Source organism: Lithobates pipiens, unplaced genomic scaffold (assembly GCF_037356315.1).
Source record: "Lithobates pipiens isolate NorthernLeopardFrog02 unplaced genomic scaffold, aLitPip1_a1.2 Scaffold_13, whole genome shotgun sequence".
Taxonomy (NCBI): Eukaryota; Metazoa; Chordata; class Amphibia; order Anura; family Ranidae; genus Lithobates; species Lithobates pipiens.
The window spans coordinates 301,643,149-301,668,856 of record NW_027507718.1 but is presented as its reverse complement, the minus strand read 5'-3'; the positions used below and the strand labels follow the sequence as shown (position 1 = coordinate 301,668,856).

Genomic DNA, 25,708 nt, shown 5'->3' with positions numbered 1-25,708 from the left:
CTAAGGGTTAGAGCCCCCCGGAGAACCCCTGGCCCAGGTACATACACTGCACCACAGCCCAGCCATGAAGCATCCCCCATGGGGGGGGGGGATACGGGAACAGGGAGAGAGGAAAGGGAGAAAACCCCCTAATCAACCTCCCAGGGAATGCCCAGCTGCTCTGTCTATCAGTTCTATACTAGAACATAAGGATTTTTATAGCCGTTTTCCGTTTGTGTGACACTTTGAGAGGATTTGAAGGTGGGGGCCCAGACCTTGTCCCACGTCTGTAGAGTGATGGGTTTACCTAGCAAGTGAGACCATTTACCATATACAAATGTGTAAGTTCATTTAAGGAGGTCGTCTCGTGGAGGATTTGATGGATAGAGGAGATAAGATGTAATTGGTGGGGTTCCTGAGCATATAGGTGTTCGAAGGCTGTGGGCTTGTCAAGGGTTAGAGTTGGAGATTTGAAGCTAAAGAAATGTCTAACTTGTAGATAAAAAGTAGAACAAATGGTTGGGAATATCATACTTTTCACGTAAAGTCTCAAAAGCATAAAGCCTTCGAGAGATGGGATGCACCAAGTTTCGAAGTTGAAACTGAAAGGGGAGGGGGGGGGGGAAATCGAGCCATGTAAAGGTCCTAGCCAGGGACAGTCCATCAGGAATAGTTGGGTTAAATAGCACATTCGTGAGTGGGGGCAGGGTGAGGTAAGGGAGTACTTTTTTTTCTTTTTTTTTAATTTTTTGCCATATGTCCAGGGTAAAAGGACATTGGGGCCGTGCAAAAAGTCTAAAGTTGGGAAGCAGAGGGGACGGGGCACCCCAGATCAAGGAGCATGGGTGAGTCGGATACAACACCCCCTTCTCAATAGCAGCCCACTGACTCGTGACATTTAAAGAGGACCATGTGGCAATGATTCTCAAGTGGGTGGCGTGGTAGTACTTCACAATATCCGGAGCCCCCAGACCGCCCCGGGATCTAGGCGCAAGTACCAACGAACTGGCTAGGCAGTGGGATCTATTGGCCCATATAAATTTTAAAAAGCACCTCTGAAGAAGTTTTAGTTGTGGGGATGGGATGGCAACCGGCAGTGTCTCAAAGTGATAGAGCAACCTGGGCAGGATGGACATTTTAAGGACGTTGATCCTTCCCAGGAGGGACAGAGGGTATTTGGACCAGGATAATAAGGAGCTATTTAGGTCTTGAAATAGGGGAGGGAAGTTTACATGGTATAGGTGGGAGTATGAAGGGGTCAAAAGGTACACCCAGGTATTTGAGAGAGACATTGAACCATCTATAAAGGATACGTTACCCTAAGCCCGAAAGAGTTGTGTTGCAGGAATGTGTATGGGTAGAGCTTCGGTCTTTGAGGTATTTACTTTGTAACCAGAGATACCACCAAACGAGGAGAGTAATTTGTGTAACGAGGGGAGGGAGGCTAATGGGTTGGTAATGGTCAGCAAAATGTCATCTGCAAAGAGTGATAATTTGTACTCCCCCTGTCGCATCACCACCCCGCGTATATCTGGATGAGATCGTATTACCATTCATCATGGGGAAGCGAGGCGACATGAAGGACGACATCTGCACCTGGGCGGTAACAGTTGAGTACAAAGCCTATAATGCTTTTAGAAAGGGGCCAACAAAGCCATACACCTTCAACGTAGCGAACATGTAGGGCCAGCTGAGCCTATCAAAGGCAGGATCAGGGCTGATTTTTTGGTCCTACCCAGGTCTATCAGGTTGATTATGCGTTGGGTGTTATCTCTGGTGTGCCTGCCAGGGACAAACCCCACTTGGTCCCAGTGAATAAGTTTAGGGACAAGGCCGGATAATCTAGAATCAAGGATTTTCGTAAATATCTTGTAATCCGAATTTAGGAGGGCTATAGATCTGTAATTGTCTGGGATGGAGGAGTCCTTACCTGGCTTGGGAATTACTGAGATGTAGGAATGTGAGAATTGTGGGGGGGGGGGGGAGTCAAATAGGGTCAGCATGTGTGGTTTTAAAATATCCAAAAAGGTTTTATAATAGAAATAGGGGAGGCCGTCAGGGCCAGGTGATTTATGCGAAGTTAGATCCGTATTGTGGCCGAAAGCTCTTCTGCCGTTACGTTTTTATTTAGGACCTCTATGTCAGTTGGCGAGAGCTTGGGGAGTTTCAGGTTGGAGAAGGGGGGGCTCAAATTTCTCTTGTGTGAAGTGAAAGTGGTTTTCCGGGGTTGCGTTTATGGTAAAATTTGCCAAAGATATTTGAGATTTCACAAGGGCAGTAGGTCTTTGTTCCGTCAGGACATAGGAGAAACTCAGGGAAGGAGTTAAAAGTGTGTGGTCGTAGCTTGTTAACTAACATTTTGTGGGGTTTATTGGAGAATTCTTAGAATTTTTGCTTGGTCCAGAGCAGTGATTTATCTGCCTGATCAAGTTGTTCCGTTTTAGTCTGTTGCCTGAGTAAGGTGACTCTCCGCAGTCTCTCCACCATGGGGGCATCTAGTAGTCTCCGCTCTGCTGAGAGGAGAGCGGAAGTTAAAGATCGGATAAGTTTGGTTCGGTCTCTCTTCAGTCTAGAGCTCTCGGCAACACAAGCACCTCTAAAAACAGCCTTGTGCGCCTCCCACAGGGTGGAGAAGTCAGAGACCAACCCTCTGTTTTGTTGGAAAAATTCCGAAAGACTCCCGGCTAGGACAGAGCAGGAGCATTCGGATTGTAAGAGATGGTTGTTACGTCGCTAGTGGCAAGATCTAGTGTAATGGGAGCGTGGTCTGACCAAGTGATAGGCATCAGTTCGGACTCGACCACGTATGGGATGAATGGGGCAGAGATGAAGAAGTGATCGAGCCGCGAGTACATTTTATGGGCTGGGGAGTAGAACGTAAATTGCTTAGCTGTGGAGTGTTTAATCCTCCAAGAGTCGAAAAGGTGTTGGGATCTAATAATCTGGCGGAAGGAGGTGGCTTGAGATGCAAGCTTCTTGGAAGGTGTTGAAGAAAACAGTGTCTGTCTATCTCTGGTGGGCGACATGACCAAATTAAAATCCCCGTCAACTATCATAAAGGGCTGTGACGGATAATGTGTGGAGTCAAAAAGGCCATTAAGGAAGTCGACGAGGGTTAGAGAGTTATTGAGATATTGGCAGTCTAAGATAAGGTATCTACCATGGAGGTCTACATGGGAGTTTTTAACCTTAATGGGGCATGACTTTTTGATCAGTATCGCCACTCCCGCCCTGCCCGTGGGGTCAGAGGCCAGGAAGGATGTGGGGAAGTGTCTAGAGGCAAATTTGAGGAAGCCGTCTGCTTTAAAATGGGTTTCCTATAACAGAACCACATCTGCTTCAGAAGACCTGAATTCCTTCAGGGCCAGCCATCGCTTGCGTATAGAACCTAAGCCCTTTACATTGTAAGAAAAAAAGCTTTAAAGCCATATAGGCAGACTAAATGGGGAAGCATATGTAGGAGTTGTATGATTGCAATACATTGAAAAATAAATAACAGTGAACCAGAACTCTAACTGGTAATTGGTGTAGTTCACTCCCTGGTAGTGTAAAGAAACAAAGTAAACCCCGACGCGGGATGACCGGAGGCCGTGCCAGCACAAGCATTGCATCTGTAAGTAATGAAACTGATCTATAAGAATGGACGTAATAGTACAAAAAACATTGGAAAGAAACAATAACAAAGCATCAGAAAAAGAAATATAGAATTTAACTTCTTGAAAGCCTGAGGGGTACATGAGCCTCAGGAAATCCAGGGTATGAGCCTAGGTCAGGAGGGACGTGACCGGATGGTCACCAGAGGAGGCCGTATGTAAGGGTGAGGAGGGCCATCTGCTCTCCTTAAGAACTCAGAGGTATTCAAAATTGCATATACAAATAGTCATTGGTAAGAGGAAATCCCCAAGGGGTGGGGAAGCAAAGTCCCGCCTTGAATAAACAAGGCAAAAGACAAAATCTTCGTATAAGCATAGCAAAAGGATCATTTCTTTTAAGTCTCATAAGAAAAGGTAAGATGGGGGAATGCAGACAGCATTCAAAACTGGACCACTCGCAGGGCAGATAGGAGAATTCAGAGGGGTTGCTTGGAGAACCGTGGACGCTGAGGTGTGGAGAGGTGTTTCCTAGGCTTGTTCCTCACAGGTGTCCAGATGCGGCTTGGAGTATTGGGAAGTGGGCGAGACAGGACCATCAGCAGGGTGCATGTCCTCTTCAGGGAGGGGAGGCAGGCCAAGGTTCTTTAGAAAAGATTCGCTCTCCAGAAGATCACGTAGGGTGTACTGGGCTTCCGTTCTTAGACACTAGTAAGAGGAAGGGGAACCCCCAGTAATATGGGACCTTATGGTCCTGCAAGAGGTAATTGGACGAAGGTTTCTGCGTTTGGCCAGGGTGATGGGAGAGAGGTCACTAAAAATCTTTAGCTTCACCCCTTTATAAAAACAATTTGGGGTTTATTGCGTATGGATTGGATCAGCGTCTCTTTGCTTTCAAAGAAATGGAACCGGACAATAACATCTCTGGGTCTGGCTCCTGCAGGAGGTTTGGGGGTCAGAGATCGGTGGGCTCTATCAAGGCGCCAGTCTATGTCTACAACTGTGGGTGCTAAGGTATTGAAGAGGCCTAGTAGGTAGACTCATAAATCAGGATCTCCCACAGTCTCAGGGATGCCTCTGAAGCGTAGATTCTGACGCCTCTCCCTAATTTCCAAGTCTTCCTGTTGAAGCTGTAGTTCGGATATGGAGAGGCGCAAGTTGTGGTTTTCCCCGTCGACGGTCTGGACATAGCTGACCATCTCGTCTAATTTATTTTCAAGTGTGTCTATGCGTTCGCCCAGCTGGTCGATTTCCTTTCTTAGTTCCACTGCTAGTTTGTTTACCTCAGCCGAGACGTTAGTTGTAATTTGTTGGAGCATAAGATGTAATTTAGCATCCAATTTAGCGTCTAAAATATCTGGGGTAAGGATCCCCTGTGGGAGGGATGGTTCCATGACAGAGGCTTGGGAGGCGGTAGCTGGGGGATTCTCAGAGTTCTCCATTCCCAGAGGTAGCTCCATATTGGACAAAGAGTCCGCAGGGGAGTGGGGGGTAGGGGCTGAGATCTGGTAACAAAGCGGTCCATAATAGGCCCTTTTGGCTTTTCAGGCAGGGGTTTAGAATATTCCTGTTGCTGTCCAATTTTGCCCATGGGGCGATTCAGTAATGTAATGAAGAAAGCTTACCCCCGGAGCTTTTATAGGCTAGCGTAGCCTCGCAGGGGTCTTGGAAAGCAGAGAGGCCCTTTAAAGTGGTTGTAAACCCTTACAAACCACTTTGACCTACAGGAAAGCCTAGATTACGGCTTACCTGTAGGTCCAAGAAATATCTCCTAAACCTATACGGTTTAGGAGATATTTGCCATAAGACAGGCACCGCTGTCTACGGCGCATGCGCATGCACGCAGGCGCACTGAGCGCGGCATTTCCAACAATGGAGCTGCCACGCGCGTCGGCTCCCGTGCGCATGCGCGGGAGTGACGTCATCGCGGCTCCGCCGAATGACAGCGCCGGAGCTGCGAGACCCCACCGAAAAGATGGATGCGCCGGACTACAGGGGACAGCGGTGACATCGCTGGCTCCTGTGTCAGGTAAGTGACACAATCTACTACTATGCGATGCATAGTAGTCCATTATGATTTGCCTTTGCAGGGAATGAAAGAGGAAGTAAACCCATCAGGGTTTACTTCCTCTTTAACTCATTTAGAAGACATATTGGGTGATGATGATGGGGCTTATAATGTTATTTAACAGTTATTTTGCAGTTATTATGCTCCCCCCACACACTGGCAGGCTGTGGTAATGATAGGAATGTAGAGCTGAGTGTAGCAAGATAGCCATCGGCTACCAGAGTAGGCCGGAACCAGGGCCTTTCCTAAGAGTAGCTGCAGCCGGGTGCTCTCAGGCTCTGTTTTGGGCGAAAACTCAGGGGATCTGGAGCCACCCAGGCTCCCCGCAGCCAGGGAGTGAAGCGCCCACCGAGAGGGGAAAATAACCGGGGGGGGAAACCAGCTACAACCCCTCAGAGGACTCACCGGGGTAGAGAAGGCCCAAATGGAGGTCCGGGAGGCGGCAGCCAAACGCAAGGCCCCGCTGGCTACAAAATCCACCCCCGAGTGCTCGTCCACGGCCGATGCCTCAGATTCCGGCGACTCCGTCAAGCCCGCCGGCCTCAAGATGGTGGCCGGTGTTCCAAATATGGAGCCAGCAACAGGCCCGATTGCACGACTTGTGGGCAGCCAAAAGTGAGCAAACTCCTATGGGGTAACGCAGGGGGGAGTCCAGGAGAGGGGATGTGGCGTTTTGAAGCAGAAAAAAACGATCCACAGCGAAGGATGGCTGTGGATTCGGCGGCAATCGGCAGAGCACAGCCACAGTGCGTCCTTCCTCCTTTCCGTCCGGACACGCCCCCCTGTAGGTACTTATTTAAAGGGTGATGTGAGCCTCCATCACTGGCTAGACAGTGAATAAGAGGTCTCTGCATATAAGAAGTCCTGTAATAGATATGGATGTTTCTCATTTGCTGATACTGGTGTGTTCCACCTTAAAAAATATTAGGGATATTAGACAGACAGTATGAGGTCCATCAAAAATCAGCCCCTGGAGATTCCCAAGTTAGCCACTTTATGGAAGTTCATATGAGGGCAAAAATTTCAAACATTTTCAATGGTTCATGGAACTCCATGAGGTTAGCAATAGTATACGAAAAGATACATCCAGATCCTAGACGGATAAGGTACCGACAAACTGGACATACAGTTCAATATACGTCAGTAATATGTGTGGCAGGTCACTGGACGTCACTTGTATCTGGTCTGAGTGTGGGGTGGGAGACTCCCATAGATTCACGGTTAGTAGATGGAGGACATTCCTTGAGTCCTTTCCATCTCGGCGGCTTATGAACCACTGCGGTTGACATCTTTCGTCCGCTCTCAAGCTGCTTTTTCAGAACCTATCACCGTGGCTGGCTTGATTTTAAGGCTTAATGTACACGGGACATTTTTACAACCTCTCCTGAACGATTTAACTCGATAGATAGTAACTCGAGTTTAGAGACCTTTTTTGGAAAAAAATAATTGTTTTTAAACGCAACTGCCTAAAAACGACATTAAAACAAACCTGTTGTCACGTACCTGGTGGCTGAGCCCACGGATGCTGGGAGCGGCTACTTGGCTCAAGAACTCCTGGTAGAGCGGACAGATGTTCAGGAGCACAGAAGGGGCACAAGCGCCTAGCAGGACACCGATGCAAGGACTGGTCCGGACTCTAAGGAGCAGAGAGGTACCGGATGCTGGCTGGAACTGAGGTCAACGGGAAGCAGGAGCAGCAGGAACACTCACACCGGATCGGAGAGGAAGGTGTCTTGTAGTTCAGGACACTCAGTGGACCTTCAAGCAGATCGGGTAGGATGCTGGTCGGCAGGAACAACAACAAGGCAGCAGGCAATCGTAGTCGTAGACAAGCCGGGTCATACACGGGCAGGCAGGTATGGTATGGTACCAAAGCAGCAGGCAGAAGAATAGTCAGGCAAGCCGGGGTTGGAGGCAGGCAGCAAGCAGGGAGTAGTCAGAGGCAGGCCGGGTAACAGGAATCAGGTAATAATCAAAGTAGTAGCAGGGGGTCTCTCAGGAACGCTGTAGACTGGACAGCAAGGAGGCCATATTTGACAGGTCCCTTTAAATAACACCTTTGGCGCCAAGAACTGTCATGCTGCGTGCCCGCACACACCAACTTTACCGTGCACCCGCCAGCGTTAGCGCGCACCCTTGTGCGCCGGTTGGCTCCTTTGCAAGAAACTTCACAGGTAAGACCTCCGGGGACAGCCGGATGATCAGAACGTCCTTCTTGACATTGCCTGCCCTTGCCCCCCCCCCCCCCCAAGGGGCAGCCTCCGGATGCCCAATTGAGCCATCTTAGTTGGGTGCACTTTCTTGAAAGAAAAGATCAGTCTTTCAGCATGAATGTTGGGGATTCCGGCTCCCATGAGTTATCTTCCGGGCCGTACTCCTTCCACTTTACCAGGTACTGAACCTGTCCACGTCTCTTCCTGCAGTCCAGAATTGATTCCACCTCAAACTCGACTTCTCCATCGATCAGAACAGGCTCAGGCGGACCAGTATTCCTGCCAACGAAGGGATCTGGGACAGTGGGCTTGAGTAGAGCCACATGGAAAACCGGGTGAATTCGGAATGACTGGCAATTGTAAGTCATAAGTCACGCTGTTGATCTTTCTCTTCACAGGAAAAGGACCAACGAACTTGGGGCCCAACTTCCTAGAAGGACATGCCAGCTTTAGGTTCAAAGTGGATAACCACACTTGCTCTCCAGGCTCCAATTTAAGTTCCCCTCTCCTCTGCCTGTCAAATATTTCCTTATAATACTCCTGGATCCTGGACATTGTTTCCTGAAGAAGTTTATTGGTGGCACTGAAAAAAAAAATAAAGTCTCTTGAGCAGCAGGTACCGAGCATTCCGACAGGTTATTTGTCAGGAACAGGGGATGAAATCCATAGTTTGAAAAGAATGGAGTTTGCTTGGTGGCAGAGCGGACAGAATTATTGTATGCAAACTCAGCGAGAGGTAAGAGAGGAACCCAATCATCTTGGGAGAAGGAGGAAAACATTGTAAATATTGTTCCAGAGTCTGGTTCGTCCTCTCCGTCTGGCCATTAGTCTGCGGGTGGTAGGCCGAGGAAAAGGAAAGGTTAATCTCCAGGGAACCACATAATGCCCTCCAGAATTTCGAGGTAAACTGTACCCCATGATCGGAAACAATATCTACAGGGATCCCATGAAGTCTCACAATTTCTCTGATGAAGACCTTAGCAGTTTTGGCAGCAGAAGAAATAGGAAGAAAATGTGCCATCTTCGAGAGTCTATCCACAACCACAAAGATGGCAGAATGGTTTTCAGAAGGAGGCAGCTCGATGATAAAATCCATGGAGATCATCCTCCATGGTCTTTCAGGAACGGGCAGAAGTTTCAACAGACCCCAGGCCTTGGATCTGCTGCCCTTGTTCTTAGTGCAAACAGTGGAAGACTCCACGTAATCCTTGCAGTACTTTGCTAACCGCGGCCACCAAAACGTGCGCTGGAGAAGTTCAAATGTCTTGTGCACCCTGAAATGACCGGCTAACTTGTGGTCATGGCAGGCACCGAGAACAGCAACTCGTACCTCCTGGGGTACAAAGATTTTATCCAGATGCCACAACAGATCGTCCCTTGCTTGCAGTGTGACACCAGACGGAGAAGTGGCACAAACAGAAGCCCGTTTGATCTGGTCCAGCAAGTTTTCCTGGAGACAGGATGGTGCCTGGGGATGAAGAGGCCTCGGACTCGCTAAACATCCTTGAGAGGGCATCTGGCTTGGTGTTCTTTGACCCCGGTCTGTACATGATATGAAAAGAAAAATCGAGTAAAGAAGAGTGCCCACCTGGCCTGACGTGGTTTCAACCTCTTAGCGATTTTCAAATATTCAAGATTCTTGTGGTCGGTGTAGATGAGGATGGGGTGTGCTGCTCCCTCCAGAAGGTACCTCCATTCCTCAAGTGCCGACTTGATGGCCAGCAGTTCCCGGTCTCCCACATCATTTCTTCTCAGCCTCAGATAGTTTACGGGAAAAGAACGCAACTGGATACAGGAGAGCCTTGGATCCCTGCCTCTGAGAAAGTACTGCCCCTACTGCAATTTCGGAAGTGTCCACCGCTAGAATAGAAGGTAGCGCCGGGTCAGGGTGCTTCAGGACCAATGCAGTGGTAAACAGATTCTTGAGGGTCACAAAGGCTTTCTGGGCTTCAGATGACCAACGGAAACGACTGCCCTGCTTAATGGGAGAGATGATAGTGGAGAATCCCTTAATAAACTTCCGGTAAACGTTTGCGAAACCCACAAAACGCTGAACGCCCTTATTCGTAGGGGCAGGCCAGTCCAAAATGGCAGAAATTTTCTGTGAGTCCATCTGGATGCCCTCCACAGAGATGATCAATCCCAGGAACTGAATGCTCTGCTGCTCGAACACACATTTTTCGGGCTTAGCGTATAGGCCATGGCATCGCAGTCTTGTTAACACCTTTGTAACGTGTTCACGGTGCTCGGGCAGAGAAGGGGAGAAAATCAGGATATCGTCGACGTAAATGATGACGAACAGATCGAGATAGTCTCTGAAGATGTTGTTCACAAAGTGCTGGAACGTAGTAGGTGCATTGCACAAACCAAAGGGCATGACCAGGTACTCGAAATGCCCGAACCAGGTGCGAAAGGCAGTCTTCCACTCGTCACCACTCCGGATGCGGACTAGGTTGTAGGCCCCGCGAAGATCCAGTTTAGTGAACACTGCTGCCGTCCCCAGCCTTTGGAATAGCTTGGGTACCAAGGGTAGAGGATACCGATTCTTGATAGTAAATTTTGTTGAGCTCCCAATAATCTACACAGGGACGCAGCGAGTGGTCCTTCTTCCCTACGAAGAAGATTCCGGGGGAAGATAAGCTGATCTTCCCGGTACACCAGTCAATCTGAGGGTTATGGGCCTTCAGCCAGGGCATGCCAAGGATGATGGGAAATGAAGGAGATTCAATAATGTCCCGGCATAACAGCTCCTGATGGTTCTTTGAGATGGTGGTCAGCAGGGGCTTTGTCTCCTGCGTGACTGGCCCGGATTTATGAATAGAACCATCGGCCAGGTGAACTGAAAGTCCTCTCGCACTGGGCCGCAAAGGAATATGGTGTCTGGTGGCAAAAGTCAAGTCCATAAAACCGCTGCAGGCTCCGGAGTCAATAATTGCGGTGACCTGGATATTCCCTCCTGGGAGCTGTAAGAGAGCGGAAACAGCCAGGTGAGAAGGATTGTCAGACAAAGTGGAGACAGGAACAGAGGTAGTGGCGAAGCACTTACGGAGCTTGGCGGGGCAGGTCCTCACGTAGTGCCCAGGTTCCCCACAGTAAAGGCACAGGTTGTTAGTTCTCCTGCGTTGTCGTTCCTCTGATGTGAGAGAAGGAAGCAGAAGGCCTAGTTGCATGGGCTCAGAAGAGTCTGGGGTTGAAGTCACTGGAGCAGGGGAAGCTGACTGAGGATAGCTGGTAACTCGGGGAAGCATCCAGACTGGACGGGAAAGACCGGCAGAGCGTTCTGATCTTCGCTCCCTTAGCCACCTATCTGGATGGATAGGTTAATGAGGGCATCTAAAGTCTCTGGAATACCCACACGGGCCAGTTCATCCTTCAGGGATTCAGAAAGACCCATACGAAATTGGTAGCGCAGGGCGGCGTTGTTCCAGTTGGTATCGGAACTCCGTCTAAATTCTGATACATAGTCCTCCACTGGTCTGCGGCCCTGCTGTAAGGAGTGCAGAGCCGCCTCCGCAGTGGCTGTCAGTTGTGTGTCTTCGTAAAGCTGGGACATGGCTTGAAAAAAGGAGTCCAGACTGTTAAGGGAGGCGTGCTTTTGCACGAAGACTATGGGTCCAAGACTGTGGTTCTCCCAGCAGCAGCGAGATGACAAGCCCCACTTTAGTAGACTCAAGAGAGAACGTCCGGCGTTGCAGGGCAAAGAACAGTTCACAGGCATTTCGAAAAATCCTCAATTTCCTTCGGTCCCCTGAAAACCTCTCGGGTGTGGGGACCCTTGGCTCGGGTGGCAGCATCACCACTGAGGGAGCGGATGTTGTTCCTGACGAAGAAGGCGAAGGTTCCGACAGGGCCTGAACTTGCCCCTCCAGTCGATTATAACCTTCTTGCAGGCTTTTCACGGCTTGGGTAAGTCCGGCAAGACGGCGGCAAAGTTCATCCATCGGAGAGGCTCCCTGTGTGGGCTCGGACATGGCTGTCCGGTACTGTCACATACCTGGTGGCAGAGACCACGGATGCTGGGAGAGGCTACTTGTATTCCTCTGGCTCAAGAACTCCTGGTAGAGCGGGCAGATGTTCAGGAGCACAGAAGGGGCACAAGCGCCTAGCAGGTCACTGATGCAAGGACTGGTCCGGGCTCTAAGGAGCAGAGAAGTACCGGATGCTGGCTGGAACTGAGGTCAACGGGAAGCAGGAGCAGCAGGAACACTCACACCGGATCGGAGAGGAAGGCGTCTTGTAGTTCAGGACACTTAGCGGACATTCAAGCAGATCGGGTAGGATGCTGGTCGGCAGGAACAACAACAAGGCAGCAGGCAAGCGTAGTTGTAGACAAGCCGGGTCATGCACGGGCGGGCAGGTATGGTAACAAAGCAAAAAGGCACAAGAATAGTCAGGCAGCAAGCAGGGAGTAGTCAGAGGCAGGCCGGATAACAGGAATCAGGTAATAATCAAGGTAGTAGCAGGGGGCTCTCAGGAACGCTGTAGATCGGACAGCAATGTGACAGGTCCCTTTAAATAACCCCTTTGGCGCCAAGAACTGTCATGCTGCGTGCCCACCAACTTTACAGCGCACCCGCATGCGTCCACCAGCATTAGCGCGCACCCCCGCGTGCGCCCGACAGCGTCAGCGTGCACCCCCGCGTGCGCCCGTTGGCTCCTTTGCAAGAAACTTCACAGGTAAGACCTCCGGGGATGATCAGAACTTCCTTCTTGACACCTGTGTACACGTACACATACACATAAGATAACATTGGATTAGTTCAGGGGCAGCGAGAAAAAAAAAAAAAAAAAAAAGCAGCCAACTGCCTCTGAACGTCTGTTTACCAACAGCAGTGTACATGAGGCCTACATAACAACGTTGTTATTGTGGTTTCAGGTCGGTTTTTGTTTTAAATAAAGCCCAATAAAGTTTATATTTTTATAACTTGGCATACTGCCTGGGGTCACTTAATACCTACTTTCCTTCGAGGCCTTATTCCCATTCCTCCCCCCCCCCCCCCCCCCTTATTTTTTATAGCCTTCCTCTTAAATAGAAGTTAGGCATATATAGCGCTGATGATGAAAGGAAAAATTATTTTCTATACTTGTCAGCTCAATCTACTGGCCAAAATGCAGCAAATCCCCGATTCATGTTATGATGAACATCTGCTCTAGAGAAAACAAACATCTAGTAACTAGGGCTGAAACAACTAATCGATTAATTTCATAGTCGATCAATCGATTACTATTTTCATAATCCATTAATCGACCAGTAACAAAATGGGGTTAAAGTTGAGTCTGATGATATTTACTAGATTGACCCTTTAATAGTATATCTCTCCTCTAATAGTATATACACTATATCATTCCTCAAATAGTATATACAGTACATCTCTCCTCTAATAGTATATACAGTATATCTCCTCTTATATGCACTATATATCCCCTCTAATAGTATATACATTATATCTCTTCTAATAGTATATACATTATATGTCTGCTCTAATAGTATATAGCCTCTAATAGTATATACAGTATATCTCTTCTAATAGTATCGGTATATACAATATATCTCTCCTCTAATCGTATATACAGTATATCTCTTCTGTTATTCTCAGAGTGGATTAGATATTTTGCTCCCTAACCATATAGTTGGTTATTTATATTTACCACTGCATTGAGATATTTAAGAATAAATTGCCTTTTTTTAAAACTTTAAATATTAACTAAATTATACACACTTTATTTTTATTTTTTTAAGGTTATTAACCGATTAATCAAAACAATAAATTGGCCAACTAATCGATTATGAAAATAATCGTTAGTTGCAGCCATACTAGTAACATTCAATTTTTCTTCCATTTGCACAGAACGAATGCATGTGCAGAACAAATGCATGTTCTTGAAACTGTATAAATATACCCAATAGGCTTTATGTAGAATTTCTTTAATACTTATAACTGTACCGGTGACTTGAGTAATTTTGGCTACTCCATCCTGTGTTTCAGAGTATGCTGAAGCTATGGAAGCTTTTATTTGTGTGTCAGCAGATGGTGGCTCTTGGGGAGGTAAATTCTTCTTCAATATTTGAGCAAAGCTGGGAACCTTAGAGGTCTGACCCCAACCACCAACACTTGCCATCTTTTTTTCTGGAGAAAAAAGGAAAAACAAAAACATTGATACATTTTCCAAAAGGATTAGTACATACATCATTTTCAACGCTTGAATTCATTTTAAAAAAAATATATTTTTTGAATATGGAAGAGGGATTACAAATCTAACACCCAAATATTAGCATTGAAAATGTTACTTGCCCTCCCGTCTCATTGGTTACTAAGCCCTTCTGTTTACAAACCATTAGTGAGAAAATAGGATTTTTAGAACAGCTTACCTGTAAAATCCTTTTCTTGGAGTACATCATGGGACACAGTTAATGGGTTATGGGCCACCTTCAGGTGTTGACACTGGTATACCCAATGCAGAAGTTCACTCCCCTATACAACCCCTCCTCCTTCCAGGGAGTACCTAAGTTTTTGTAGCCAAACAATATACTTAAACACCAATAAAAAAATAAAAAATAAAAAGAGGGGCTGGACCTCTGTGTCCCATGATGTACTCCAAGAAAAGGATATTACAGGTAAGCTGTTATAAAATTCCTATTTTCTTTGTCGTACAACATGGGACACAGAGCCTTAATTACTTAATGGGACATCCCATAGCAATGCTACTTGACAGGAGGGAGACACAACCCATAGGGCACCCCCAGACCTGGGGACTTGTACTGCTGCCTGCAGTACTCTGCTCCGAAGGCGATATCTTTAGTCCTCCTTACATCCACTTGATAAAATCTGGTTAATGTATGCACTGAAGACCAAATTGCGGCCTTGCAGATCTGAGCCATGGAGGCCTGGTGACGCACTGCCCAAGAAGCACTAACCGCTCTGGTAAAGTGCGCCTTGACTTGAAAAGGGGAATCTTGATGGTGCAGCTGTGGGAGCCGAGCGGTAATGCTAGCTTAGAGCTCCGTTCTCAGCAGGACAACGGAGCCATATAGCGGCGGAGGTAACTCGACCCTCCGCACATATATAATATCAAACGATAGATAAATATCCCTACCTTACATAGGTGACATTCCGGGGGGGTCAGAGGAGACTCATGAGGCAGAAAATTAACAAGAAATCGCCGCCTCACACATACAGCAGTATGGCGCTGAAACCCTCCCCCTCTGAGGGGAGGCACAGTGAGGAGAACAAACAGACAGCCCCTTCTGCTGCTTTACATAAAGATGTTCTCTCATTAAAAGGCACATAGTCTCTCTAATCAAATACCTGAGAAAAATATGTCAGTTCTGGAGAATTTCGAACTTTCCACACAAAAAGACTTATCCCCTCCTGTAACGCTGAAACAAATAGAAAATCTGCTTCAAAAATCACTAAAAATCCACTGCAGATACCATCACCACAAATCTTACTAAAGAAATTAGAGAACTTGGTCAGCGTACAACAGCACTGGAAATTAGAGCAGATGATCTGGAAAATTATACATTTAACATTGCCTCAGAAATGGATTTTCTTAACCACTTCAGCCCCGGACCAATTGTCAGCCTAAGGACCAGAGGTCTTTTTACAATTTCGCACTGCACTGCTTTAACTGGTAAATTGCGCAGTCATGCAATGTTGTACCCAAACGAAATTTGCGTCCTTTTCTTCCCACAAATAGAGCTTTCTTTTGATGGTATTTGATTGCCTCTGCGATTTTTATTTTTTGCGATATAAATGGAAAAAGTCCGAAAATTTCGAGAAAAAAAAAAAAAAAAAAAGATTTTCTACTTTTTGTTATAAGAAAAATCGAATAAACTCAATTTTAGTCATACATTTAGGGCAAAATTTATTCAGCCACATGTCTTTAGTAAAAACAAATGTCAATAAGCGTATATTTATTGGTTTGCGCAAAAGTTATAGCATCTACAAACTAGAGTACATTTTCTGGAATTTACACAGCTTTTCATTTATGACTGCCCATCTCATTTCTTGAGGTGCTAAAATGGCAGGGCAGTACAAACCCCCCCCCCCCAAATGACCCCATTTTGGAAAGTAGACACCCCAAGGAAATTGCTGAGGGGCATGTTGAGCCCATTGAATATTTTAATTTAATTTTTTTGGTCCCAAGTGATTGAATAATGACACAAAAAAAAAAAAAAAAAAAAAAGAAGTTTACAAAAAGTTGTCACTAAATGATATATTGCTCACACTTGTCATAGTTATATGTGGAATTGCACCCCAAAATATATTCTGCTGCTTCTCCTACGGGGATATCACATATGTGGGACTTTTTTTGGAGTCTAGCCTCGTACGGGCCCCCGAAAACCAATCACTGCCTTCAGGATTTCTAAGGGTGCAAATTTTTGATTTCACTCCTCACTACCCATCACAGCTTCGAAGGCCATAAAATGCCAAAATAGCACAAACCCCCCCCCCCAAATGACCCCATTTTGGAAAGTAGACACCCAAAGCCATTTACTGAGAGGCATGTTGAGTCCATGAAATATTTTATATTTTGCCACAAGTTGCAGGAATATTAAAATTTTTTTTTTTTGCACAAAGTTGTCACTAAATGATATATTACTCACACACGCTGGTGAAATGGTTAACTAGGGGCAATCAGGGGGTTAAAACCATTATTGGGTAGTATATGGGGGTACCTAACGCTATAAAAATCTGGCGGGGAACCTAAAAAAATAACTAGCTACCTAGCAGCATCAGTGACACTAATGCAGCGATCAGAAAAATGATCGCTTAGTGACACTGGCAAAAGGGGTTGAAAGGGTTAACTAGGGGCAATCAGGGGGTTAAAACCGTTATTGGGGGGGGTAGGGGGCTACCCTGGACCTAACACTAACTGCCCTGACAATTTTTACTGTCACAACTGACACTAAATGCAGTGATCAGTAAATAAATGATCACTGAAATCAGTGACACTGTGACTGGGGGGGGGGGGGGGGGTGATCGGGGGGGCTTTGTGTGCCTATGTGTACCTACATGTCAGTGTAGTGTTGATGCACACTTACTTTCACTGTTCTCCTCGCAGCCCGGTCAAAAAGACCGCCCCGAGGAGAATGACATCACTTCCTCCCTGCCTGTGTTTACTATACACAGCGGGGGAAGCTTCTCATTCACCAGGAGCGATCGAGGGGGGATGGCCAGAAACCAAACGGCCATCCCCTCATCCCGGATCGCTCCTGCAGCGAAACGGACCGCGCATCCAGCGGGAGGGGGTCCGATTGGACCCCCCCTCCGCTGGAAGGCGAGCACGTACATGTACGTGCCTGTCAGTGCCATTGCACCGACGCACATTGCCATGCGGCGGTCCTTAAGTGGTTAAAGAGGAAAATGACATATTACAATCTAAATTGGAGGATTTCGAAAATCGTGCAAGACGCTCCAATATACGTATTAGAGGAATACCTGAATCTGCGACTGATTTAAATGGTGCTATTACTGCACTTTTTCAAGAATTACAACCAGCTATCCCACTAGAGCATCTTGAAATGGACTGGGTTCATAGAGCCCTAGCACCAAAGGAAACAGATGGTCCTACCCGTGACATTATCGCAAAATTGCATTTCTACCACACTAAGGAACTACTGCTAAATACAGCTAGAAATAAAGATCCCCTAATTTTCCAGGGTCATAAATATCAATTATTCACAGACATCTCACAAATTACAATCAACAAAAGACGAACCCTGAAACCACTACTGCAAATATTACAGCGAAATGACAATCTACCAATGGGGCTTTTTTTTCTCAGTGCGTTTTACTTGTCAAAGTCGTAAATATATGTGCCGAACAGCTAAGGACCTGCAAACTACTTTACAGAAACTAGGGATGATAAACACATCAAGAGATGCTGCGGACACTCGCCAAAAATCATCCTCATATGCTTACAATCCCTCCTCTGCTTTCAGAAGAGAAGACGACTACAATCCACAGAAAAGAAGTCGCATACAATCTCCACCTCCGGATCCAGAACTAGCTGACACTATGGACTGATAAACACCTGTACTGAGGCTACTATATTGCCTTTTCAACAGAATGGCTACTGCCGATTTTTTTTTTTCTGACTTCCAATCAATATTTTTATCATAATCTTTTTTAACCACTTAAGGACCAGGCCTCTTTTTCAGATTTGGTGTTTACATGTTTAAAACATTTTTTGCTAGAAAATTACTTAGAAAAAAAAACAATATAAAATGTTTGGGGGTTCCAACACCCTAGAGAATAAAATGGCGGTCATTGAAATGCTTTTTTCACACCGTATTTGCGCAGCGGTCTTACAAGCGCACTTTTTTTGGAAAAAATTCACTTTTTTGAATAAAAAAATAAGACAACAGTAAAATTAGCCCAATTTTTTTTTTTTATATTGTGAAAGATAATGGTACGCCGAGTAAATTGATACCCAACATGTCACGCTTCAAAATTGTACCCGCTCGTGGAATGGCGTCAAACTTTTAGCCTCAAAGATCTCCATAAGCGACATTTCAAAAATTCTACAGGTTGCATTTTTTGCGTTACAGAGGAGGTCTAGGGCTAGAATTATTGCTCTCGCTCTACCGATCGTGGCGATACCTCACGCGTGTGGTTTGACCACCGTTTTCATATGCGGGCGCTACTCACGTATGCGCTCGCTTCTGTGCGCAAGCTCGTCGTGACGGGGTGTTTTTAAAAACCTTTTTTTTTCTTATTTATTTTAATTGATTTTAATTTTTTTACACGGTTTTTAAAAAAAACAAAAAAAAAAAAAATGGATCACTTTTATTCCTATTACAAGGAATGTAAACATCCCTTGTAATAGAAAAAAGCATGACAGGTCCTCTTAAATATGAGATCAGGGGTCAGAAAGTCCTCAGATCTAATATTTGGACTAAAATGCAAAAAAAAAAAAAAAAGAAAAAAAGAAAAAATGACATTTAAGAAAAAATATACCTTTAACCACTTTCAGACCGGACCATTTTGCTGGTAAATGACCAGAGGTCTTTTTACAATTTGGCACTGCGCTGCTTTAACTGGTAATTGCGCGGTCATGCAATGTTGTACCCAAACAAAATTTGCGTCCTTTTCTTCCCACAAATAGAGCTTTCTTTTGATGGTATTTGATTGCCTCTGCGATTTTTATTTTTTGCAATATAAATGGAAAAAGACCGCAAATTTTGAAAAAAAAATGATATTTTCTACTTTTTGTTATTAGAAAAATCCAATAAACTCAATTTTAGTCATACATTTAGGCCAAAATGTATTCAGCCACATGTCTTTGGCAAAAAAAAAGTCAATAACTGTATATTTATTGGTTTGCGCAAAAGTTGTCACATCTACAAACTAAGGTACGTTTTCTGGAATTTACGCAGCTTTTAGTTTACGACTGCCTATCTCATTTCTTGAGGTGCTAAAATGGCAGGGCAGTACAAACCCCCCCCAAATGACCCCATTTTGGAAAGTAGACCCCCTAAGGAAATTGATAAGTGGCATGTTGAGCCCATTGAATATTTTATTTTTTTGCCTCAAGCGATTGAATAATGACAAAAAAAAATTATTTTTTATTTTTTACACAAAGTTGTCACTAAATGATATATTGCTCACACATGCTATGGGCATATGTGAAATGACACCCCAAAATAAATTTTGCTGCTTCTCCTGAGTACGGGGATACCACATGTGTGGGATTTTTTGGGAGCCTAGCCGCGTACGGGGCCCCGAAAGCCAAGAACCGCCTTCAGGTTTTCTAAGGGCGTAAATATTTGACTTCACTCCTCACTACCTATTACAGTTTTGAAGGCCATAAAATGCCAAGATGGCACAAAACCCCCACAAATTACCCCATTTTAGAAAGTAGACACCCCAAGCTATTTGCTGAGAGGCATGTTGAGTCCATGGAATATTTTATATTTTGCCACAAGTTGCGGGAAAATTACAAACTTTTTATTTTATTTATTTTTTTCACAAAGTTGTCACTAAATGATATATTGCTCACGCATGCCATGGGCATATGTGAAATGACACCCCAAAATAAATTCTACTGCTTCTCCTGAGTACGGGGATACCACATATGTGGGACTTTTTGGGAGCCTAGCCGCATACGGGGCCCCGAAAACCAAGCACCGCCTTCAGGCTAAGGGCGTTACAGTTTTGAAGGCCATAAAATGCCAAGATGGCACAAACCCCCCCAAATGACCCCATTTTGGAAAGTAGACACCCCTAAATTTAGGGGTACACTAGTGAGACTAGGTAATAAATGGCGGGTGCCCTGAAACTATAAAAATAATAACTAACCAACCAGCGTCACCTGTAACCGTTATATGGTGATCACTGGTGAAAGGGTTAACTAGGGGGCAATCAGGGGGCTTTATGCGGTAGTATATGGGGGTCCCTGGCGCTATAAAAAGCTGCGGCGAACCTAAATACCTACCTGCCTAACTAGCGTCACCTGTGACACTAATACAGCGATCAGAAAAATGATCGCTTATTAGGCTGGGTTCACACTGGAGCGATGCAGGAACGCCACGAATCCGCGGCGGGTTCCCGCATCGCATGCCTCCCGGCGGCAGTTCACACTGCCCTATGCGAATTGCTGGGAGTGTCAGTGAAATGTTAATGACACCCCCAGATCAGTTCGCATATCGCAGTGCAATCTGCAAACTCGGATCGCATGGTGTGAACACCCATGCGATTCGATTCTGCTGCGGACCAAAAAAAGGGTCCCGTGCGAATTTGCGGCGGGTGCGGCGGGTGTGATGCGAATTCAGCCATACTATCTGTATGGCTGAACTCGAATCGCACAGAGATCGGATGTGATTTGCACTGCAGTGCGGTGAGAATCACATCCGTTCTCATAAACCGCTGCAATGTGAACCCAGCCTTAGTGACACTGGCGACGGGGGGTGATCACGGGGTTAAACCTTTATTGGGGGGGTTAGGGGGGTACATTAGAACTAAAGGGGGCTAACCCTAACTGCCCTAACAGTTATTACAGTCACAAATGACACCAATGCAAAAAAAAAAAAATGCAATTGGTGTCACTGTGACTGGGGGGGGCAGGGGTAATTGGGGGGGTAATCGGGGGGGTGTGAGTGTGCCTGGCATGTTCTACTGTATGTGTGGTGTGTTGGTGCAACTCACCGATGCTCTCTCCTCGGTGCCGGAACGAAAAATACCGACACGGAGGAGAGAATACATCACTTCCTCTCCTGTGTTTACATTACAGGAGAGGAAGTGATGTCACGAAGGATTTCCATTCGTCGGGAGCGACCGCGAGGGGGTGGCCATGAATGAATGGCCGTCCCCTCGTCCGGGATCGCTCCCGAACGAAAGCCGACCGCCGCAGGCACCGGGGGGGGGCCCGATCGGGCCCCCCACCCGCGGGAAGGCAGGGACTTATATATACGCCCTTATGCCTGCCCGTGCCATTCTGCCGACGTATATCGTCGTGCGGCGGTCGGCAAGTGGTTAATTGGTTGCTGACCGCCGGCAGTCAAATGACGGCCAGGCGGCGCACCTATTGTGGCGGGAGGCCGTCATATGATGGCCTCCCGTTTTAACAGGGAATGCGCGTGATCGTGCATGCGCATCCCTGTTTCTTCGGTGGCGGCGTGTCACGGAGACACCGCTCGCCACCGAAGGTGAACAGCCATTGGTTATCGCTGTTTACCACGTGACTGGCCGTGATGAAGTCACGGCCCATCACAGATGGTCACACCCCGACTGTGCACAGCGCATGCGCGCGATCGCACGCACGTCGGTGGCGGCGTGTTCCCCGGGAACACTGCTCGTCACCGACGCTGGTAAACAGCCATTGGCCGGCTGTTTACCCACGTGATCAGCTGTGATCCTTTCACAGCCGATCACTAAAATGTAAACAAACCGCGGTAACGAGATGTTACCGGGTTGTTCCCCTCCTTACACACAGATCGTGTGTGAGGAGATTGCGGTAACATCTCGTTACCGCCTAGTGTACACCAATCACACTGATTTCCCCCCCCCCCCCAATAAAGAGGACCTGTCACCACCCCTCATAGTATCTGTCCCGGCACATTAGGGTACCCGAGTACCTGTCACGGCCCATCAGGGTACCCGAGTACCTGTCACGGCCCATCACAGTACCCGAGTACCTGTCACGGCCCATCACAGTACCCGAGTACCTGTCACGGCCCATCACAGTACCCGAGTACCTGTCACAGTTCATCTCAGTACCCGAGTACCTGTCACAGTCCATATGAGTACCTGTCACCGCCCTTCAGAGTACCCAAATACCAGTCACCAGGCCATCAGAGTACTCGAGTACCTGTCAACAGCCCATGTCTGATAGAATATATGTTGGGGTGTTTGCTTTCCAAAATGGGGTCATTTTGTGAGTAATCGCACTGTCCTGATGGTCCAGGACCTTCAAAAGTGTGATAGGTAGGAATGAAATGAGATGTGTCATTTATGCTCCTAGAATGCCTGAACGTACTACTTCAATGTTTGGCCTCTCTATGTGGCCAGTCTGTGTAAAAGTCCTACACATGTGGTATCGCCATACCCGGGAGGAGTAGCAGAATGTGTTTTGGGGTAGAATTTTTGCTATATACATGCTATGTGTTAGAAATATCTTATAAATTGACAATTTTGTGTAAAAAAAAAAAAAATGCGTTTTAATTTTTTTCCACATATTCCAAAAACTTCTGGAAAAAAATTAACCATTCAAAAGACTCATTATGCCTCACAGATTATACCTTGGGGTGTTTGCTTTCCAAAATTGGGTCATTTTATGGGAAATTCCATTGTCCTGGTACTCCAGGGCCTTCAAAATTGTAATAGGTGGTTGAGAAATGAGATGCGTCATTTTTGCTCGTAGAACACCTGAAGGTACTACATCAATGTTGGTGCTCTGTATGTGGCCAGGCTGTGTAAAAGTCTCATATGTGGTATCGCCGTACTCGGGAAGAGTAGCAGAATGTATTTTGGGGTGTAATTTGTTGTATGCATATGCTGTGTGTGAGAAATAACCTGATAATATGACAATTTTGTAAAAAAAAAAAAAAAAAATACTAAAAAAAAAATCTTCATTTTGCAAAGAATTGTGGGAAAAAATGACAACTTAAAAAAACTCACCATGCTACTTACTGAATACCTTGGAATGTCTACTTTGTAAAAAGGGGTCATTTGGGGGGTATTTGTACTTTCCTGACTTGTTAGTGTCTCAAGAAATGAGACTCACCTGATGTACTGAAGGCCTGATCAGATGTGATCAATTTTCAGTAATTGGCACCATAGTTTGTAGACTCTAGAACTTTCACAAAGACCAAATAATATACACTAATGTGGGTTATTTTTACCAAAGATATGAAGCAGTATAAATTTTGGCCAAAATGTATGAAGAAAAAATTACTAATTAGCAAAAATTTATGACAGAAACAAAGAAAAAGGCATTTTTTTCACAAAATTTACGTTTTATTTTATTTATAGCACAAAAAATAAAAAAAGTCACGAGTGATTAAATACCACTAAAAGAAAGCTCAATTTGTGTGGAAAAAAGGACACAAGTTTAATATGGGTACAGTGTTGCATGACTGAGTAATTGTCATTCAAACTGTGAGCGCTGAAAGCTGAAAATTGGTCTGGTCAGGAAGGGGGTGTAACTGCACTGTATTGAGGTGGTTAAGAGGTATGGGCGGAAGTGACGTTTTGACGTCGCTTCCGCCCTCCTATGGTATAGAGACGAGTGGGGGCCATCTTAGCCTCACTCGTCTCCATACCCAGCTAGCGAAAGGACCCGATCGCCTCCGCCGCTACCGACGGCTCCGGTAAGTGGCGGAAGGTGAGGGAGGGAGGCGGGAGTGGCACCTCTCCCGCTGCCGATAGCGGTGATCTCGCGGCGAATCCGCCGCGGAGACCACCGTTATCGTACAGCCGACTGGCGCCTGAAGAGATGGATATCTCAGTTGTGGCAGCAGCTGCTGCCGTTACCGATATATCCCTCTTCAAAAATAGGACGTACATAGTCGTGGGCTGGTCGGTAAGTGGTTAAGAAATGTTCCTAATAATTTAGGCCCCTTATTATAACTTTTTTTTCTCTCTGTTCTCTTTTTTGTCTCTGAGGTTGCCTTAATATTACATTTTTATTTTTAGCTTGAAAAATGAAGTTATATGATTGGCTCTTGGTGTTCTGCAGGGAAGTTCCTTGCACCCTCTCTTGCTACCCTCAGCAGCTCGGTGTACACCGAACAGTTGACAGTGGCTCATGTACCCATGGAGGGAGAGTTTTTCTCCTCCCAACGGACACGTTAAGAACATAGATATGTTGAGATATATTTCAATATTGTATATTAATTGTATTTTCTTTTTCAGTCATTATCTCCTTTCCCCTCCCTCCACCCCTATGCTCTGGAGACAACCAATTTCTTATATGACACACGTTCTAAACGAACACCAACATATATTCACTTTTCCCAACTATATGGCCCCATTAAACATCAGATCATTAAATACTCAGGGGCTAAACGTTCCATAAACGCACTAAAGCCTTCCGCACATTTTCATCCAAAAAAAAGCACATATAGGTTGCCTCCAAGAGACTCATTTTGCATCACAATCCACTCCCAAATTCTTCAGTAAAGACTACCTCCAAGTATACACAGCTTCGGCCTCCCCTAAAAAAAGAGGCGTGCTTATAGCTTTCCATCGCAATACACCATTTTCACTAATGAAGGAAATCAAGGATCCAGAAGGCCGTTACTTGATTCTTAAAGGACAGCTACTTGATACCACTATCACCATTACATCATACTACGCTCCTAACAAAAATTCTTTTCTTTTTTCTCTTATTTATTCCAAACTATAGTACACCACAAAATAGGTACTACAATTCTAATTAGACCATATCTCCATTTTTGGATAAATCACCAATCCCACAGTCACATACAGCAGACTAACAACCCTTATCAAAACTAAATTATAAAACATAACCTAGTAGATACTTGGAGAGAATTGAATCCAACCAAGAGACAATACCACACATTACTCGTTCCCTCATCGCTCATTCTCTAGGATATACAATATATTTATGTCCATAGGGCTAATTCCAGAAATAATATCTACAAAAATTATTCCCATCCCATGGTCCGACCATAGTGCACTTTACATTACTGTTGCCTCTATATTTCCGAAAAAAAAAAAAAAGATCCAACATGGATATTAAGAGATTTTCTACTCAAAGCGAAAAATCCTTTGTCAGACTTTAGAAACAAATTTCAATAAATGTCACACAGCATTCCAAAATAACCCTTCTTTATCTAAAACAAATCTTGACAAAGCTAAATTGGAATTTGATCTATTCCTTACTGAAGCAGCAGATAAAACCATCAAGAGATCACAACACAATTTCTATATCAATGCGAATAAACCTCACACACTATTAGCCAGGGCATTAAAATCCTGCCAGAACCCAAAGAAACCGATACGTCTGAAAATCTCTAGGGGGGGGTATACACAAATAATCCTTTAAAAATATTACAAAAATTCAAAACACAATTAAAAAATTTATACTCTTCTAATAATGAGTTGGACCCTTCTAGAGCGAATGATTTTTTCTCTCATATCTCTACCGACACTATCTAAAACACAAATGGAAATGGAGGAACCAGTGTCAAATTATAGAGGTATCTGAAGTTATCAAAAATCTGAAACTAAATAAGAGGCCAGGTCCTGGTGGTTTTTCTGCGCTGTATTACAAAACGTTTGTAGACACCCTATCTCCAGTCTTGACAAACACTTTTAATTCCCTTTTGGAAGGTCATTCTTTTAGAATAGAATCCCTGACTGCAATTATCTGTATGCTCCCTAAGACCC

At 45.5% G+C, this 25,708-nt stretch overlaps 1 protein-coding gene across 1 annotated transcript in view; it reads right to left on the bottom strand.

Moving 5' to 3' along the window:
• Window positions 1-25,708, bottom strand: part of ADAD1 (adenosine deaminase domain containing 1) — a 265,111-nt gene that overhangs the window by 197,444 nt on the left and 41,959 nt on the right. Inside the window, exon 2 of the mRNA XM_077476863.1 lies at window positions 13,796-13,978. Within this exon, the coding sequence (XP_077332989.1) occupies window positions 13,796-13,970 (175 nt within the window). The 5' untranslated portion in view covers window positions 13,971-13,978. The remainder of the gene's footprint in view (window positions 1-13,795; window positions 13,979-25,708) is intronic.